Source organism: Carettochelys insculpta, chromosome 5 (genome assembly GCF_033958435.1).
Source record: "Carettochelys insculpta isolate YL-2023 chromosome 5, ASM3395843v1, whole genome shotgun sequence".
Classification (NCBI taxonomy): domain Eukaryota; kingdom Metazoa; phylum Chordata; order Testudines; family Carettochelyidae; genus Carettochelys; species Carettochelys insculpta.
Genome location: NC_134141.1, coordinates 4,795,702 through 4,815,678, shown reverse-complemented (window position 1 = coordinate 4,815,678; position 19,977 = coordinate 4,795,702). Strand labels below are relative to the sequence as shown.

Sequence of the window (19,977 nt, the reverse complement as noted above, 5' to 3'; positions counted from 1 at the left end):
TGGAGTTTAAGCACAGATTCCACTGTGCTGCATTTTGGTTGGCAGATGTTCAGAACCTAACAGAACTGTGCTTCTGTCACTAGGCTTTCCTCAGACGTGCCTAGTGGGACCAAGATGTACAGGAATCCAGGTGAAGGCAACGCTTAGCCCCAGCTGCTCTGACACCTCATTACTGTGTTCCAGGCAACAAGTGAGATTTGAGAATCCCCTGCATGGTCTCGTTGGTGTGCTAACTTCAGAAGACAACACAGCAAACGGAAAGAAGAAAGGAAGGAACACAGGGCATGTCCAAGCACCCATGTAGGTAGGTCCAGCAGTGAACAATAACATGAGTGGCACTAAAAGTGCTTCTCAACCTTTACGTGTGAAGGGAATCCACTCCATTCTTCTGAACAGGTGCTGATGGGTAAGCAGCACTAACTGCTACTTTCCAGACCACCAGTTGATACTACTACTTATCCTTCCCTGGAAAGCCTTATCTCCACAGTCTGATGCTGCCACTAGGGAGTGCCAGGGTTCAACTCAATAACTGTGTAGCAGAAAAGTCGACTGATTCTCCCTCCCCCTCCCACCAACTAGCCTACTGACCCCGGCAGAATTAAAACCCTTCCCCACCAGGCTTTGCTGTGCTTGCATGGACATGTCTGCTCAAGAGCAGAAAGCTGCTTCTTTTAAGGACTGCAGAATTCGTTTGGTAATAGCAGTTTGATAAAAGCCTTCAATGTACCCAAGAAAAGGTCTCACCTTATCTGGATGCACTACCAGTACTGCCTTCCTATAGTACTTCTTTACTTGTTCAGGGGTAACTAGGTCTGCCATGCCAACTGGCTTCCATTTGTTCTCCCCTTCCCAAAGTACTGTGTGAAGCGTGGACATTAATGCTCTTATATTTCTCTCCTTTCCTTCAATCCACTCTAGAATCTGAAATAAAATTAGAAAAATTCAAATTGAATTCAATCGCCTCAAGCAATGCTTCCCATTCGCTTGATGACACATTGCTCTCCCATCCCTGAAAATAAGACAACTGGATTTTGGGCTTGAGACATTGATAGCACTTTGCAAATATGATCTTAATCATGCATCCAAATTCCTCACTGGACACCATGCTTAGCCTTGGAATGCAACAGTGAACCATCAAGACTGCTAGTCATATATACTTACTAAGTTGTCTACTGCATACCTGTAAATCATTCCAAGAGAAATTAATTATCAACAAAATAGTGTAAAAGCTGCTTCATACATAAGAAGCGATCAGCTCAGTGGTTTGAGCATTGACCTTGTAAACACAGGGCCTGGGGCAAATAGATTTAAAAAAAAAAATCTGTCAGGGATGGTGCTTAGTCCTGCGAAGAGGGCAGGGGATTGGATTTGATGACCTCCCGACGTCCCTTCCAGTTGCATAAGATACGTATATCTTGTTCTGACTATGGCAGAAGTGAAGTAACTATGGCAGAATATTAATTGTAGTTACACTAATTAATGCCATGGTAACACAAGTTGTCCAGTCCAATGCTAGATTTCCCATTGAAATACAATTGGCTAATAAAACACTTTTCTTAATTCATTTTATATAATGATATTTATGTCAGCGTAGAATCTCTATGGCAGTGAAATGGGTCTCTCTGAATTGTAACAACACATTATGTAATATCGCTCATACTAACATGAGTGAGGACAGATAAAAGGCTCTATTTTTTATTTATAGTATTTGACATAAAAAAGCATGTCACCCAACCTGTGGACACCAGTTAAAATATTCCATCAATAAAATGACTTCCCCAGTTACTCCCTGAGATTTGTATTAATACTCTTCTGAGCTCTGTGTTTATCCTCACAATGTTTTACAAAACTAAAAACACAGAAGTTACCTTGTAACCTCATCTGCAGGTACCATACCAGCAACAAATGCCAAATCTGATCAGAATATACATGCGGGTTATACCACCCCGGAGACTGGAAAGAGTAATTTCAATGAGAGAATTTAATTGCTGGTTTTCAGTGGATTTGACGGAGGGACAGAGTCACTGTGAGGAGCATGTCCTAAGAAAAGTGAGTTTCATGCAGTTTTTGTTCCCCCAAGATATGATTTTGTATTATCAGTCAGATCCGTCACAGCACTATAGCCCTGAACCCCTTCACTGAAAGGGCAGTGGCAAAATGGCACAGTATGGGAGAAAAGGTAATGAAACAAGGCTGCAGCTGCCCAAGAGTGGACTGAGAACAATGAAAACCTTTTCACCCACAATTCTCCCAGTTTGGAACACCCTAGAAATGTGCCTTCTTATCTTCTACTTAGTCATAAAGTGATTTGTGCTTCTCTAGCCAAGTTTGTAGCCAGACATGCTCTTTAATGAAATGGGAAACCCAGGCCTTGTACTCACTATGGGAGAAAATCCTGCATTGGATGCAAGACTTCAGCTCAGACACACTGAGATTTTGTTTGCATGTGGGTTTGTTTTCAGCTAGGAATTGGAGTACATTCTTCAAAATCTTCCATATCTCTCTCACTCTTCTCCCCCAAATCCAATTTCTCTGTCCATGAGATTTTTATCTGCTGCTCTTTAATCTAGTCATTTTCAAAGTCTGAAAATCCTTTTATAACCATTTCTGGTGTAACAGACATTAGACCTATTCTACGAGTATCTTGTCTACCTCTTCCTTTGGGTTAGATGGCTTGTACCAGATGCCAGCTTGAGCTACACTTTCCTTTTTGCTCCTTTTTATCTTATCAACATTTTAAAGGGGCATTTTATCACATTATTTACTTCAAAGCATGCCAAGGCAGAACTAACACTCTCTCTGAACAAATCATTCCGTTTTGTACCGATTAGAACAAGGAGTCCAGAAACAGACTAACACAGCTCCCCCTCTAAGACCTGCTGATCAGTTAGGATATACATTCATGTATTAAGATCAAGAGATTCCCTAAGTTATTCTGCACATGGTGAAAACTTATGCAAAATTTTATAACTTCTACCATCATTGTAACTTTTCATTTTCTCTTTTACCCTTCGCTGTATCCTCCCTGACTCTACCAGCAATCATTATAAGTAACAGAATTTTGTTTATATTCCAGTCCAAACCACTGTTTATATTATTCACAATCAAACCTTTAATTTTAAGGGGTCCATATCTTTTGACATTTCTTGCTTTCTCATCTCAGCAATTGTCTTGGTTCCTTTTTTGTCAGATTTAGCTGAAAATCCTTGATTGGATAATAGATCCTCAAAATCATTTTCTGAAACTTTTGGCTTTTGTCCTATTGAAACAAAAAGAAAGGTAACAGAAGAAAAATGCTTGCTGGTGTGTTACTGTGACAGAGATAACAAGCATACTTCACAATAGGTACGTCTCTGCAGCACACGGTCTGCCAGCGCTGCGTACGGTGTGTATAGCCACATGCCGCAGCCCAGAGCGGCCTGCATCCACAATGGTGTGTACACACAGCAGTGAAAGGCTCTGGCAGCTCCCCAGTGCTGGAGCCTTGCCTCTCTTGGAGGTGCTCCCTGCAGCAGGAAAGGACTCCAGCAATGGCACATTATGCTGCTAAAAATGGCTGTGCAGACAGGGAAAGCATTGCTGTGCAAGTAGATTGCACAGTATCACAGAATGGTAGGCCTGGAAGGGACCCCCAGAGCTCATCGAGTCCAGTTCTCTACATTCTTTACCTACATCACCCCAAAAGGTGTTGGTCCAACTTGCTCTTAAAAATCTTCACTGAGGGCGATTTCCCAACCTCTGCATGCAATTTATTCCTGTGCTTAGCTCCTCTGACAGAAAGCTTTTCCTAATGTCCAATCCAAACTGCCCTTGCTGCAGTTTAGGTTCACTGCATTTTGTCTTATCCTCAAAAGGTTAATGAAAACCTCCTCCTTGTAATAATCATATGTGTACTTGAAAACTTATGCCCCCCTCCAGTCTTCTGTTCTCTTGACTAAGCAAACCCAACTTGATATTATTCCCACATAGATAACGTTTTCTAGACCCTTAATAATTTGCATCATTCTTCTCTATCCACATTTTTCCTGAAATGCATCACCCAGAACTGGGAACAATACTCCTGATTAGGGCGGAGCCGAGTGGAAGAATTACTTTTTGTGTCTTGGTTGAAGCACTGGCACAAATATATCCAGAATGAGGTTTGCTTTTTTTTATTTTTTTTTCTTTTGGAACAGTGTAACACAACTGACTCATGTTTAGTCTGTGGTTACTCCGACTCCAGATCCTTTTGCGCAGTACTCCTTCCTAGGCATTCATTTCTCTGTTTTAGATGTGTGCACCTGATTGTTCCTTCCTATGTGGGGTAATCTGCATTTGCCCTTATTCAATTTCATTCTAATTATCTCAGAGCATTTCTCCAATTTCTCCAGGTAATTTTGAATTTTAGTCTGATCCTGCAAACCAGTAGCACCCACTTCCAACTTGGTATCGTTCATAAACTTTGTGTGTGTTCTTTCTATGCCATTATCTAAATCACTGATAAAACAGTCAACAGGCCCAGACCTTATCCCTCGACAGCCCCACTTGTCCTTTTTATCCCCAAGATGGGTGCTCTGCTTGCCCCTTTTCCAGTCCTCTGGAATCTCTCCCATCTTCCAGTCACTTTTCAAAGACAAATCACTAATGGCTCAGCTATCTCCTCAGTCAGCTCCTAGAGTATTCTAGGCTGCATTTCATCAGGCCCTCATGACTTTAAGACATCTAATTTGTCTGTCCAAGTACTTTCTAACCTACTCTTTCCCTACGTTAGCCTCTGATCTTACCTCATTTTCACTGGCATTCACTGCATTAGATGTCCAATTGCTACTCAACTTTTTTGTGCAAAATGAAACAAGAATCATTTAGAACTTCAGCCATTTCTGTATTTTCTGTTACTGGTTTCTCCCCACTCACTGAGTAATGGGCCTACAGTGTCCTTGGTCTTCCCTCTTGTATCTAATGTATTTCCAAACTTTCTTGCTGTGTCTCTTCTAACTAGTTTAATTTCATATTGTGCCTTGGCCTTTATAATTTTGTCCCTACATATTTGTGTTATTTGCTAGTATTCTGCCTTTGTCATTGGACTTAGGTTAAATTTCTTGTAGGACCCTTTTTTGAGTTTCAAATCATTGAAGACCTCCTGGTTGAGATGGGGTAGTCCCTTGCCATACATCTTTGCTACACAATGGGATAGTTTGCTGTTTCAGCCTTAATAACGTCCCCGACAAACTAACAGCTCTCATATTGTTTTTCCCCTAGGCCATATCTACAGTAGTGAGCTATCAGTGGCACACCTGTGCTGACACAGGTGTACTACTGTAAGATCGCTTGTGTAGCTGCTCTACGCCAACAGGCTAGAGCTCTCCCATACACATAATTAAACCACCTTCAATGAGCGGCTGTAGTTAGGTTGGTGAGGGCGCCTCTGTCAATATAACTTAACATTGTTCAGAGTGGTGCTTCACACATCTCAAGGGACCATTCAAGGTCAAGTGAGTTACAGATTCTTTTTTCTTCTTTCCCCACCCCCATGGTTGAAGGGGTGTTAACCAGCCACTTCATCTTAAATGGTTCCTTCAAAGTGTGTTAACTACGTATGCTTAACAATCTACCACAGTATATTTAACTCTGACGCTCCTGGCTTTTCTACACTTTATGAAGACTGCACTACACTACCGACACCAATGGGAGGGATTCTTCCAGTAGTGTAGGTAATTCACCTCTCCAGGAGACGGTAAGTGGGTTGTTTGGAGAATTCTCCTGTTGATCTAGTGCTCTAGGATGGCTTAACTGCTTTGCTTAGGGGTATGGATTTTTCCACACCCAAGTGATGTAGTTATTTCTGATCGTGTTCCTTTGTGCAACTCCAGCCTCTGTGTACATTTCCCAGACCTGAAGAGCTCTCTGTAAACTAAAATGCTTGTATTTCTCAACAACAATAGAAGGTTGTCCCAAAAGAGATTCAAGATTTTCTCATCCAACTTGTCTCTTTAATATCCTTGGACCAAGCCAACTACAACAAAAAAGCATGTCATGGTAATAGTTGTTGCTATTGAACCTCAGTAATAACAAAGCAAAACTCTGATGCCTTTACAATGACTAAAATAACTTCTTCAGAACCTTTCAGCGCTCCTGTTTTCAACAAATCCCAGACATGCCAAGGTAATTATAGTTCCAGAAAAGAGAACTTACCAAAGCCAGGAGCTCTGACTCCTCTCTCTTCTCGCCCTCCAATAACACTGACGTTCACGGTATAGTTCGGTTTAGCCTGTGTGCTTGATTTAACTTGTTGGGGTTGAGTCTGAGACTGCCAAGAGGCACCCGTATTTTGTGGTCTCTTTGTCTGCCACTGATTCCCCACTTTCTGGGATGGAGCTGACTTCTGACCAAACCCACCAGATGAGAATCCACCACTGGAAGGACCTGTACAATAAGAGTTCCTAATTTAATTGTAACACAGTTTAAAACATTTCAGCTCCTTAAATCAAGTCTCGCTCAAGTTCTGGTCTGGATACATCCCCTAAGTGATTTAGTAAAAGAAAGATTCAATTTAAAGGAAATTGAAAGTATAAAACATGGGCGTCTGAAAGTGAAACTCAATGGAAAGCAGTGTCTGCAGAGCTAGAGACAAAAATCACAGACCTAGAGCAGGTCTATACTTGGCAGGCCAGTTAATTGCAGACACACAGTTCTAGCTACGGCAACTGCAAAGCTGGAGTCAACTTATCTGCAATAGACTTACGTGGCTTGCCTCACAGAGGGAGGCTGACTGTTGGAACTCTCCTGTCAGTCTCCCTTACTGCTTACAATATTGAGGGGTTGACTGCCGACCACAGACAGCAATGTGCAGACCTGAACTACCAGGCACGCAAAGTCGAACTCCAGAAGACCAACCCTAACCAGATCAATCTTCCGCATAGTCGAGATATACCCCTAGCCCAGAATCCGTTTGTGACAATTGCTAACTTTGTCTCATCAGTCACCACATAGTGCACTTTGGTGAATATATTCAACACAGTACAATATATCAGGTTTTCACTCCCAGCTACATGCATTTAAGTATTTACAGAGTGCTCCCCTCATGCTCAAGAAAAAGTAGCGTGTTCTGAAGGCACTTGCATTAGAGTCCTGGCCCTCAAACTTTCACTTATATATTTCAGGTTTTAAACAGAGAAATCAGCTCCAAAGCTGTTAAAAAAATTAATCATGGGCTGTAGACAAACATGGGAGAAAAAAACTGAACCAGGCCTGAGAGCTGCGACCTCACTTTAAGAACAATACTGAAGTATGAAATGAACACAAACCACCCCCCAAATTATCTTGAACTGTAAGCTAGCATTATCTCCCAAATTAAATCAGTCTAGGTTTCTCTAGTTCCTCCCACCACTGCCCGGAAAGTGGAAAATATTAGCCTTCTGTAGTTTCACCAGCTACAGCTGAAGGCCTGATTCTCTGCTCTGTTACAGTGGTGTAAGCCCAGTGTAATGAAATCCTGCTCAAAGGTTTCGCTTTCCACCCTCAGTGCTCTGTTGCCGTCAGCGTGACAAGCCAGGGAATAACACTCCCAGCTACACCTCCACCCAGACTGCCTCGATTTGACTTCTCTTTCCTTCCGAGACGTTTCTAGAAAGCGAGTTTCCTTGGCAACTGGCATGTGGCCAACTTAACACTCCCTAACACAAGCCCACACGACAGATAACTAACTTGGCAGTTGAATCGCAATGCAGTATTACTGTCTAGATTCAGACTGGAAAAGAGGAAGGTCACACTTTTTGCCGGGAAATTCCTTCAGCCTCAGTTATGCCTCCATGAAACAAATTTAAACCACTTTGCATGAGAACAGTTGTAAGCCAAGCATAGATGGGCCAAACACATGAAGGAATGCCCTTTAATCCACCATTCACCATGTAGCCTGCCTCTCCAGAGAGTCACAGAATGTTTTAGGGGAAAAATATCACACCGGAGGCCCCTGCAGGTATGGGTCTCTTTGCAGTTTTCCACATTACACCTGAAAAAAACAAACATTGGCACATGATGCTTTGGGGGTAATGCACAAAAATGGGCGATAGCCCAAGGGCAGCAGCCACCCTGGTTTTCTGTTTTAACGAACTTCAAACCAGCCAGTTTTTGGCAGGCGTTAGGCCCATATGGTACCTTCTTGTTTGTCTGTTATGCATATTGTAGGTTGTGCAGTATGCGAGTCCTGGTCAGGCGGGTGAAAAGCTAAGCCAAACTTCTCATTCCAATAAGCCCTCAAACCAGGCATTTTTTAAACTATTGCTGGACAGTTTGATTCCCATCGACTGAAGGAACCTCGTGATTTGAGGTCTTGAGATGGGAGTCAAAATCCTACAATCGCTTTACTATCAGTTCCAAACCTGAGGATGCCACAATGTTTAACTGATGCTTTATTCTCATCCTAGTTTTATTTTGGGTGAGACAGTGATGACCTGGCCACTTCTTAAGAAGATGCACCATTCCTACTGAAAATTGCCCAACCAAGAGATTGTAGGCTCCATCTAAGCCACACAGAAGTCAAAGGGAGTCTTTTCCGTAAGTTTCAAGAGGTGCTGGATCTGATTCTAAAATAGCACCCTGCTCTACACCCCGAGCAAAACCTCACGTGCACTGTCATGATAAAAGAGGGAGGGCGAGTAGATATTTTGTTGGGCAGTGTTACAAAAATGCCACAAGCAATTTAGCTGAAGAATTTTGGCACCCACGTTTTGCACGTATATAGCTGAAAGGTTTGCAAAGAACTTAAAACCTGAACAGGAGTTTTCAGACAAGGCAGGCATTTTACCTCTTTTGTTTACAATGCAGCTAATGTTATTGACAGTACATTCAATCGCTGATCACATTCATAGTAAAGACAATAGGGAAACACTGTGTTAGAAGCCTAACATGGCATATGAACACATACCAAGCTTCTCGTGACAGCCATGCAAATTGCTTATGTGGAATAATTTGACACCCTCGCTCTGGTTGTCACAAAAAATTATGAGCTTTAATCTCAACAGCACTGGACCAAGATATCTTGGACTCTAGCTCCACACAGTGCCACAGGGTGGTGGTTACAAGTGGCTGGCCAGCTCCTGTAGTCTGACCCTGAAAGCTGCGCACAGAGTTATTTCATGAATTTGAACCTTGCTTCTTCATCTCTTCAGGTGGCTGCCGACAAGAGGAAGATGACAGCAGGTGACGTGAGGGAGTGCTGCTGCTGGGGTAAGTTAAAGCTTGGTTTAGCTTTCATAGTTGAGGGCTCAATGCTAGCCCTGGCGATGTTTCTTTGGGATGAGGCTATGGTTCAAGGTGGTCATAAATGTTACATACCCTGCTAGGTCATGAATTCCTCTAGAACAGACCTAAAGCCTCAGAGCTGAGGTCTCTCTAAGGTGCACCATCTTCAGGCCCCAGCACAAGAGGCCTTAGCACTTCTATGTTGTGTTGCAAGTCCTCAGTGGACTATGGGGCACACACAGAGATTAAATTCCACAGTACACCAGTGTAGCGCTGGAATAACTTCACTGAAACTGACAGAATTAAACTGGCATACAATGTACACGGAAGGGTCGAATCAGGCCCCCGAGGACATACTCAAGTGACAAAGCTGTGAAGAGAAAGACGTGCCCATCAGATTTGTTTGGCACACAGGTAACTGGATGCGGATGGTATGAAATGAGAAACATGGTGTCCATTACATCAAAACTATTGAGATTATCTGGCAAAAATAAGGCCACCACTGGCATGAAGTAAAGCAAAACAGAAGCGTGTCAGCACTTCTGCACTATCTAGCTTCTCCCCAAGAGCGTTCATGCTCAGCATACCAACACAGTTCTCTGCCCTCCCCTGCACGCAAGTGCCTTCACTTTCTCTGCTCCTTTGTGTGTGCCTAGGAGATCATCAGTGAACCACCAGGCACAACAGGCTGGCACAATGCCTCGTTCTCCTCCTGAAGCAGCATCACATTGAAGTACAAGTAAAAAGACTGGATACATCAGCAGAAGCAGCGACTTCAGTGCAAACTGCATGTGCTCTATGGCTGCATGCCGCAGAAGGACCAGGCTCTGATACTGTGACCTCTGTGTGGCATCCCTCCCTGCAATCTTGCACTCTCAGTGGAGCAGAGTAAAGTGAAAGCTGCTCCGAGCTGCCACAGAGTTTGTGATTCCATACAGGTTCGTTATCACAGTGGAGTTACAACAGCAGCAGAAGGAAGACAGCGAAGGAGACTGGGGGTGAAGTAGGGGGAGAGGAAGGAAAGTGGCAACACCTGGAGCGGGAACCAAGGAGAAAGATCAGCACCTCCCGGTCCCATTAATTCCTGAAGAATTTAAAGGTTCATTTAAACAAAATCTCATGTTTTAAGCTCAACACATTTGTCTTGGATGACAGCTGTCTGAATACGAGCTGCAGAGAGGAAGCTACACATTGTAACAGGAGAGCAGAGAAGCTACCTTCCTGATTCCAGCAAGAATACGAACTGAACATAAAAACTACAAAAGCCCACCAAAAATTCAGCAAGAAAAAGTCCGTGCAGGAGACTGAATCCAGCAGAGGAGGATGCTTGCTGCCTTATACTGATTTTAATGCAAGACAGTAAAGATCATATGCATGAAATTGGTTTGGCACATATTTTACTAGGGAGTAGGGGCCCTGGAACACAGTGACACACAACGTAAGGGAACGAAAGACCACACCATCCATACATTGCTTATCATATCAGAGGTTTCTTACTAACCCTTGACTTCCAGCCCCTCTTCTCCCAGTACCTGACCACCTCACCTCCTCCCGCTTGCTCTTCCAACTCCAGATGCACTTCCTTAGCATATAAACTTGCATTAGGGTCATCGCTTCTCAAAAGGCCAATCCTTAACCCCACCCGCCAACTCTCGGCATCTTGCATTACCACAGCACTTTCTGAACAAGCTGTGTCCTGTCTTGACGTCCTCTCCTCTAATCCACACACATCCCCTACAGTGCAGATTGGGCACTTGCCACTCCCCTGGATCAGCTCTCACTAGATCGCCAGTTACCTCTTCTTGGTCAAGTCAAAGAATATCTTCATTCCCCCTTGAGCTTCCTGCTGCTTTTGAGTGTGTCAGTCACTTTCTTCTCCCTGGATTTTTACAGATGTGGGTATAACACCAACAGACCTGGGTTATCTGTGGGTGGAATTAAACCTGGGATCTCTGAAGCTTAGCGCACGCGCCTCTGCCACATCTGCTAAACACCAGCTTGAGAGCAGACTCAGCGTTCTCTGTAAACGGTCTCAGGGCCACTAGATCACACAGTGCCCAAATCCAGGTGTGAGAGCTGCACCGGCGCTCCATTTTCTGCCTGTATCTGAGCACTCTTCCAGCATCTCCTGGGGCAGCTTCTTCTCTTCCTTGCCTTTACTGGTGGCATCCCTCAGGGCTCTGTCCTCAGCCACCACCTTCTCTTCAAGTTACTTCAATCAGCTCGCAGCTTCAGCTGCCACGTCTATACTACCTTGAACATGCACCTTCACTCCTGGCAACTTCTCTCTGTCCGTTACACACTAGTTAAAGGTCTCTCCAGAGTACCTTCCTGGAGGTGTAACTCAGAGAGCAAGACACTGAGAAGGCAAAACTTCTGACTACTACTAAATAACGATTCATGAAATGACCAACCCTGTAGTGAAACTAAGTATAACACCGATCAGGCGTGAGCACTGAGAGACAGTTTAACATGGAAGCTCTTGAAGTCCTGTCCACAGTCCAACTACCAAGCATTGGAGAGAGATCACTGCTAGCCACGTATTTGGTTTCCTTTCTAAAATTATCAACATAAAATAAAGAAGAGTTTTGTATTTCTGCTAATGGGAAAAGCAGCATCAAGCTCTGCCTTTCACAGATGTCTGGGTCCGCACAACATTATTAGGGTCAGAAGCAAACCGGAACTGCCACACAGGCTCAGGGCCTGACACTTGACAGGATAAACCCCCTCCATTAGAGGGGGAAGCAGAATAGGGTTTATTTTGTTTCCAAGCTACTTTTTCCAAACGTAACTTCTAGGTAGTTCCCATCCATATAACAGTCTAATTTTTATTTAAATATTGCTATGCTCTTGCTCTCAATGACAACCTATGCAATGGTCATCAATTAACTGTGTGTTGTATAAGTACAGTTCCCTTTTATCAGCATTCAATTTATTGGCACAAAAAGAAAATCCATTTTCTTCCCAGCTCTGCCATGAGCATACGAGCTAACTGTAGACAGGTCACATCACCGTGCCATGCCTCAGTTTCTCCATATCTAAAATGGGGATAATGATATTGCTGCCAACCTCTGCGAAGTGCTGAGAAGTGAACAGATGAAAAGCTTTGTGCCTGAAGTTTGGATTTCTATGAGTTGTTTGCTCTCAAGAGATAGATTACCTGGAAGCCCAGATCTAAGGTTAGCAAGGTCAGCAAAGGGGTCGAAGTTCTGAGGTTTTGCTTGGCTGAAAGACAGACCTGAAGGCACACTTGTCTGGCTTCCTGTGGCAGGAACTTGTCCTGTGTCAGAAAAACAAACATTAGCTTAGGTAAAGGCCACAAAAAACAGGAGACAAAAACATCCACTTTTTTTTTTTTTTTTTTTTTTTTTTTTTTAAAAAAAAAAGGCATTGACAATGACTATCTTTCCGATTCATAGCTTCTTGACTGAGGCCCTAATTTTCACAGCTACCCTCATGCACACAAGAGCATTTCCTCTAAAATTCTTGTTCTGTGTTACACCACTGGCTTTTACCACATCTACAGGGGTCACTGCTTTGTTGTTCTTTATGTTTCTTTGAGGCTGTACTAAAAAACTGCAGTGGGGACTTAGAAAATAGGCAATGGGCCAAGTACTTTAATAGCAACGAAGGGTCCTGTGGCACCTTATAGACTAACAGAAAAGTTTTGAGCATGAGCTTTCGTGAGCACAGACTCACTTCATCAGATGCTGGTCTTGGAAATCTGCAGGGCCAGGTATAAAGAAGCCAGAGCAAGGGTGGGGATAACAAGGTTAGCTCAGTCAGCAAGGGAGAGGCTTACTACCAGCAGTTGATCTGGAGGTGTGAACACCAAGGGACGGGAAGCTGCTTCTGTATTTAGCCAGCCATTCGCAGTCTTTGTTTAAGCCAGAGCTGAGGGCGTCGAATTCGCAGATGAATTGTAGCTCAGAAATTTCTCTTTGGAGTCTGGTCCTGAAATTTCTTTGCTGTAGCAGACTTAAAAGTAGCTATCCTACAGCAAAGAAATTTCAGGACCAGACTCCAAAGAGAAATTGCTGAGCTACAATTCATCTGCAAATTCGACGCCCTCAGCTCTGGCTTAAACAAAGACTGCGAATGGCTGGCTAAATACAGAAGCAGCTTCCCCTCCCTTGGTGTTCACACTTCCAGATCAACTGCTGGTAGTAAGCCTCACCCTTGCTGACTGAGCTAACCTTGTTATCCCCACCCTTGCTCTGGCTTCTTTATACCTGGCCCTGCAGATTTCCAAGACCAGCATCTGATGAAGTGAGTCTGTGCTCACGAAAGCTCATGCTCAAAACTTTTCTGTTAGTCTATAAGGTGCCACAGGACCCTTCATTGCTGTTACAGATCCAGACTAACACAGCTACCCCTCCGATACTTAAGCACTTTAATGTGACCGTATTTAATGAAGCAAGCGAGAGACACATGTGATAGCTGCATTGTTTCTGGGGAGATAACGGCTATTTCCAGCGCATGAATTTTTTTGTAAGCAACAGAAAAACGCAGCATCTTTTTGTTGCCTAATACCTTCAAGTGTAGGCTTCTTCGGCTGTTGTGATGCTGTGTTGCTAGTAGCTGGCAAGTCTGCCCAAGAATCCCAGCCACCTAACAGGTCAGGGTGGCTCGCAGAAGAAGTCATTTTAGAGAGGTCTGGTGCTAAATTTCCTAGAAAACAAAATAAACAGGAAAAAAGGTGAGTGACAAATCCACCATGGCGATTGCACTTTTTGGCAAGAGAGTTCACAGGACTGCGAGCCAGACTCCCAGCTGGGTCATTATTCATTCCCTATACAGGACCAATTTATTATAATGAGATCATGTCACTATGTGTTCTTACACAGCTGCTGTGTTCCTAGCAGGGTTCCGCCATTGGGGCACTTCCGCTATCATTTTGATTTCTATTTTCAAACTTTGTTGAGTAGCCAAACTAAAGGGATCTTCATTCACAGCCACTGTGGGCCTTCAGAGTTTAGCTCTCCCATATTAAGGGATCATACAAAGCTTACTGCTTCAGTGTCCTCATCTGGTACAGCAGGCGGCTCCAAATCACTAGTACATCAGGAACTGTTCTCCATGCTACTCAACAGCACAGTAACTACCAGCCTGGACTGAGAGGGACTCGTTCTCTCAAAATGTATTTACATATGTTATGGATAGTGTCAATAGAGCACCATGTGGGTGCAAACGTTAGATCCTGGGCTCAATATCTTAAATGACCCCACAGGTAGCTGAAGAGCAGGTCACAGCAAGGGGTCTTCTCCATCTTCAGAAAACAATTTTAGGGAAAACTAAATCTTTTGCACTGTGGCAATAAGCAGGGGATTGAATTATCAGGCCTTTTGCTGCATGCATGGGGAAAGCACGCATCTGTCCTAGCTCAAAACACAGAACGGAATGAGAACAAAGTTAGATGTCAAAGGGTCAGAAAGGACCATCCCATTAATGACCATTTCATGTGTCCCATTCTAAAGGATTAGAGCTTATTTAATTTATTTATTTAAATTTTGTTACCTGGCCCCACTCTATTTAAAATATTTGTGGTGGCTTACAAAATTTTTTAAAAATATAAATTGCATGATATATAACAAGATTTAAAAACACAAAACTCCAAAAGGACATAAAACCTACTACGTCTCAGAATAAGGAGCGCACACACACACACCAATGAAAGCACAAGTAAAAAGGGTGCAGCTGCTTCCTGCTTTTCCACAACAGTGTGTTCGCTTCACTGACTGACTAAGCAACCCACACACCTGATGCAAAATATCTGGAGTCCCTTCAGAGTCAGAAGTATATTGGGAGTTTGCTCCTCACGTTACCTCTGAGCACTCCCTCCAACAATCTGCTGAGAAACTAACACAGAAATACACAGGCATGATTTTGCAACACATTTCTCCTCTCTTTTCCTGACTACTAAGACAGTGAGTGATCAGAGATGCAAACTGCAACTGTAAAGGTCTTGGTGAAGCTGGCATGTACTTTAGCATCAAGCCAGCACAGTTAACAGAGCCAGGAAAGGCAAGCTTCACTACCATCCAGTAAGGCTTTATGACTTTTCCTCTTTTCCCAGACCTCCAACCCCAAAGGTCCTCTCCTTTTTGGAGTCTGAGAAAAGAAAGAGAGAGAGAGAGAACCACCAGCCAGTGTGCAGGGAATACGTTAAAGATCTGGTTTAAGAGAATATAATCCAAAACTCTGTATTTGGTAAGTCTCCTTTTTCTTAGCCCCCTGCGTTGAAAAAGTTAAAAAAAAATATGTAGCACTTACAGTTGCGAAAAAACCTCTTAAAATCCTATGTAACTGCCTCAGACATAGCTATCCCTGTCTGCCAAGAGCCTGGAACAATGTTTCAGAAGTTGACTGCCCTATTCGTCTAGGACTCTGAATCCCTATGAGCTCACCTTAACGTGTCAGCACTGAAATATTATACCATACATTAGATCTTCGCTACTTCACCGCTGATCATTTTAGCAGAATTCGCAAGCCAAGGTACTTCTGTTGCACATATCAGAGAAGACATCAGAAGAGAGGACAGCAAGTTTGTGACAAAGGTGACTGAAGACAGGCAACTCCTAAGGGAATAGCGACCCTCTCTGAAGACACTAAACTACTTGTTCCAACTGGTTCCTCAGTCAGGTTATTCCAAGTTGCAGACAAGAGCTGGAAACACTCAAGTGTACCCTTATTGAACTTCTAATTACATGTCAGCTCTTCCCTGCAATATAATGAGGTCTGGTGATTATTTACTGCCCATGAAACTTACACGTTCATTTATTACTGAATTACATGGCCCCCATCAATGCTCTGACACAGATCACCCATCTCATTACTGTGGATTATTTTAATGAACATTGACAATGCCACTAATTCACTTTTTAATAAGTTTAAAGTTGCTTCTTGATTCAAATGACCCTAGCTATGTTCGTGCCTCATGCTAGACATCACTGGACAAGGTTTCTCTGCTTCTCATAAACAAAGCTGCTCTCCTTCACACTCCCGTTTCAGGTCACTCCACACCAGTCTGTGCTTCTTTTAGGGCAATGGCGTCACCTGTTAATTTAAGTGAGCACTGTACAGTAATTGCAGTAAGCAACGTATTTTATTTTAATATGAAATTTAGAAAGAATAAATATGAGCACAAAGCACATAGAAGCCCAGAGATCCATTTCAGACACCAGCCTGAAGAGTCTTCATTCAAGGAGATAAATTTGAGAGAGTCCTAACACCTCCCCATTTCAGATGGGTTTTACAGTGCCTGGGTGACACCAGCTTGCTGCCAAGGACATAGGATGACAAATGCCCAGCAAGCATCTCGCTAGTGAATCAATGAGGAGGAGAAAATGGCCGAGACAGAAGATTCCACACTAAAATACTAAGCTTGAGTTTGCAATTGTTACAAAATGGACAAACTTTTCAATAACTTACTGAAGAGATACAAGTCAACCATAACGGATAAAGAGGAACCGTAGAGCACTCTGAGGATACAGAATTTGAATCTATACCTGATCTGTGCTTCACAAACGTGTCCAAGGAGATCTGGGGATTTACACAGCTCTGCATATCAGCAGGCAAACTTGCAGCAGCCACAGCCAACCAAGTACAAAGCTAGCCATACTCCTCCACCTGTTGATCACTGTTACACTCCATTGTGCTCCCAAGTTGTAAAACCCCTGAAAAGCTCTTTGCTATTGATTTTGTTGATTCCAGATACAATCTACAGATTGTTCTGAAGGGAGGGATTTGAGCCGTCTGTTGCAAGTGCCATACATACTTGCAAGAGCACAACTCCACCTGAGATATCAGTTTGCTGGAGGCTGGCAGAGCGGGGATGGAGAGTAGTAGTAGTAGTAGCAGCATCCTTCAGTCTACGTAGACTATGGATCGCGCCCTTCGCAGTTCCATTTGAGATCATCATTTAGAGCGTTGACTGTGACTGTGAAGGCCCACACGAGTGACAGTCCTTGCTGCATCTGTTGCCTGTGTAATGGGTGTCTTGGCAGGTCCTTACTGTGCTTTCTGTGCGCTCGCTTCTCCTCTGCTAGCTGTCTGATCCTCATCTCACCCTTCTGAAGGCCCTTGTGTAGTTCTTGCCTCCATCTTCTGCGATCGTCTGCCAGCTCCTTCCAGATGTCTGGCTCGGTCTACCTCCCTGAGCTCCCTCTTGCAAACATCTTTGTAGCACAACTGGGGGCGTCCAGGAGGTCTTTTGCCAGAGGCTAGCTAGCCATACAGGATGTCTTCTGGGATCCTTCCATCTTCATCCTGTGGACGTGGCCAAGCCAGCGGAGCCGCCGCTGCCTGAGGAGGGCGTGCATGGTTGGGATTCCAGCTTGCTCAAGGACAGCAGTGTTGGACACTCTGTTCTTCCATGATATTCCAAGAATGCGCTTGAGGCAGCGCAAATGGAAGACGTTCAGCCTCTTTTCCTGGCGGGCGTACAGGGTCCAAGACTTGCTGCCGTAAAGGAGGGTGCTGAGGATGCAGGCTCTGTAGACTTGCATTTTGGTGTGGGTGTACAATTTCATGTTATTCCACACTCTCTCGCTGAGTCTTGACAGAGTTGTGGCTATTTTACCAACATCTGAACAACTAAGGTCCATTTTCCACCTTGTGGCAGAGTGAGGCCAGAGGGCTACAGAGGAGTGATCAAAGGGAAATGCATTAGCTCCAATTTATAGAAGCTCCTGTTGCCAGAATAAACTAGTGAGGGTTGACTCAGAACCAGCATGAACCTGCTAGAAGCAATCAGGGCAATTAGGCCATTGAACGCACCTGGGTCAAATTATGAGGCCTGCAGACTCAAGGGAGCCAGGTTAAGCAGAACAGCTGGAGCCAATAAAGAATCAGCTGAGACAGGCTATAAAAAGGCTTCTCTTCACCCAGCTCGGTGCTGGGTGAGAAGTGGAGGAGAACGTCTGAGAGGACTAAGTGCAAGGAGGTACCAAAGGGAAGAGCCTGCAGAAAGTAGGATATCCAGAACTGCTGTGGGAAGGTGGCCCAGGGAATCATCACTATCCAGCAGCTGAAACTTGACATATTGTTGGCAGGCGCTGGGCCGGAGGGTCCCTGGGCTGGAGTCCAGAGTCGAGGGCAGGCCTGGACTCCCCCTACCCCTCCATCTTCTGCACATGGGGTCTGTCTTGCTGGAATCACTTGGAGGGGCAGCAGAGACTAAGGAGGTGGGTCTCCTCTCTTTTCCCTGTGCTGGTCGATGATGTGAGTAGCTCACCAAACCAGAGGAGCAGCTTTGTCACAACCTATCTTAGTGCAAATGCCATTAAAAAGTTCAAGCTACCCCAGCTGGGCCAGTGAACCATGCAAGGTGGAACGGCACTAAAACTGCTTTTATAACGTATCGGAGCCTAATTCACGGCACAGTTTGGAAAAGCCATTTTAGCCACTGTGCCTCCCCTATGCACAAGCTGGAACTCAAACAGAACGACAACTTTAGAAACAGACAGGTTCAGCGGACACACAGGCCCACCAGCAGGGGGCTGGGAGGGACGGTGCACAGGGGCTTGGCATTTCGAAGGGGTCCGGTGCTCTCGCCAGTGACTGGAGCTCCAGGCCCCTTTGAAATTCTTTGGCAGCGCTGCTCCTCATGGCCTAAGGGGTGGGGGAGGCGTGGGGCTTCAGCCCCACCCCTTCTGCCCTGGGTCCTGCCCCTTCCAGGGGCACGGAGCCAGGGCCCCCTCCCACCTCGCCCAGGGCCTGTGGTAGCAGTCAGCCCTGCTGAGGAGACAGCATAACAAGAACTGGGTCAAGGCTCAGACATCTAACACCCCACCTCCACCTATGAACAGCAGAAAAGCTCCGAAATGAACACAATTAACTGAGTGAAAAGACGGCCTCAAACTGTTACCCTGCCTTAGACTGTCATCACTTTCTTCCTATTGCTTGCTCTGCCATTTCTCTTTCTCCCCCAGCCTCCCGACACCACAGTTGGTCTCAGATCTGATGTAGGTCAACTGGACTCTCTGTCGGTAAATACTGTTTTGTATGATCTTTGGGGCAGGGAACAGTCCAGCTAGCTTACTAGTTTTGTGGAACATCTTATTAGTTTACAGTGCAAATTAAGTGATTGTAATAATACTTTTGCCCCTTTGCTTTGTTCTACCCTCCCTTTAGGGTCTTTGTTTTGTAACAAAAAAAAAGTTTGGGACAGTCGGTAGTGCAGTACAATTACTTTAGGACTACTGTAATTGTTTGGACAACAGCACCTGCCAGGTGTGATAGTCTGGACCTTGAGGTGGGCTTGCTCTCAGTGACCAATGAATTCAGGTAACCATTCCAACTCCATCAATCCCTTCTTTGATCAAAGCAATAAAGGACAGAGGAATACCCCACGAGCTGAGACAGCTTGAGTCAGATGGAGGGTAGGATTCCAAATCCATGCCAGGGCTTGGGCCTCTTGGTCTGTTCTAATTTCCTACCATAAAAACTCATCTGGGGATACCTGTTATTAAAGGAGATGCTGCAACTTTCTGTGCCATTATTTTCAGTTTCAAAGTGACAATTTATCACTACAGACAGCTTTTATATTGATCAGCTGTACAGCAGGTCAGCTGAGAACATGCAAACAGGCTTTGCCACTTTGTGAAGGAACAAGAAAGTACTGCGGTAAGCCTTTAAAAGAAGACAAAAATTCTCCACTGTTTCATATTGGTCAACAGCCCTTGTGATTAGTGAGAAGAGCTCACATGCATGCGCATGTTTCTGCCCCTTGCCCTTGAGCATGGAGAAAGATTCCCT

At 44.3% G+C, this 19,977-nt stretch overlaps 1 protein-coding gene across 2 annotated transcripts in view; it reads right to left on the bottom strand.

Moving 5' to 3' along the window:
• The window catches only part of GAK (cyclin G associated kinase), a 102,618-nt gene that overhangs the window by 9,668 nt on the left and 72,973 nt on the right, over positions 1-19,977 (bottom strand). For both annotated transcript variants that reach the window (XM_074994568.1, XM_074994569.1), the window contains 5 exons: positions 13,753-13,890; positions 12,380-12,499; positions 6,172-6,402; positions 3,111-3,259; positions 745-921 (listed from right to left, as the gene is read on the bottom strand). In XM_074994568.1, the coding sequence (XP_074850669.1) occupies positions 745-921; positions 3,111-3,259; positions 6,172-6,402; positions 12,380-12,499; positions 13,753-13,890 (815 nt within the window). The remainder of the gene's footprint in view (positions 1-744; positions 922-3,110; positions 3,260-6,171; positions 6,403-12,379; positions 12,500-13,752; positions 13,891-19,977) is intronic.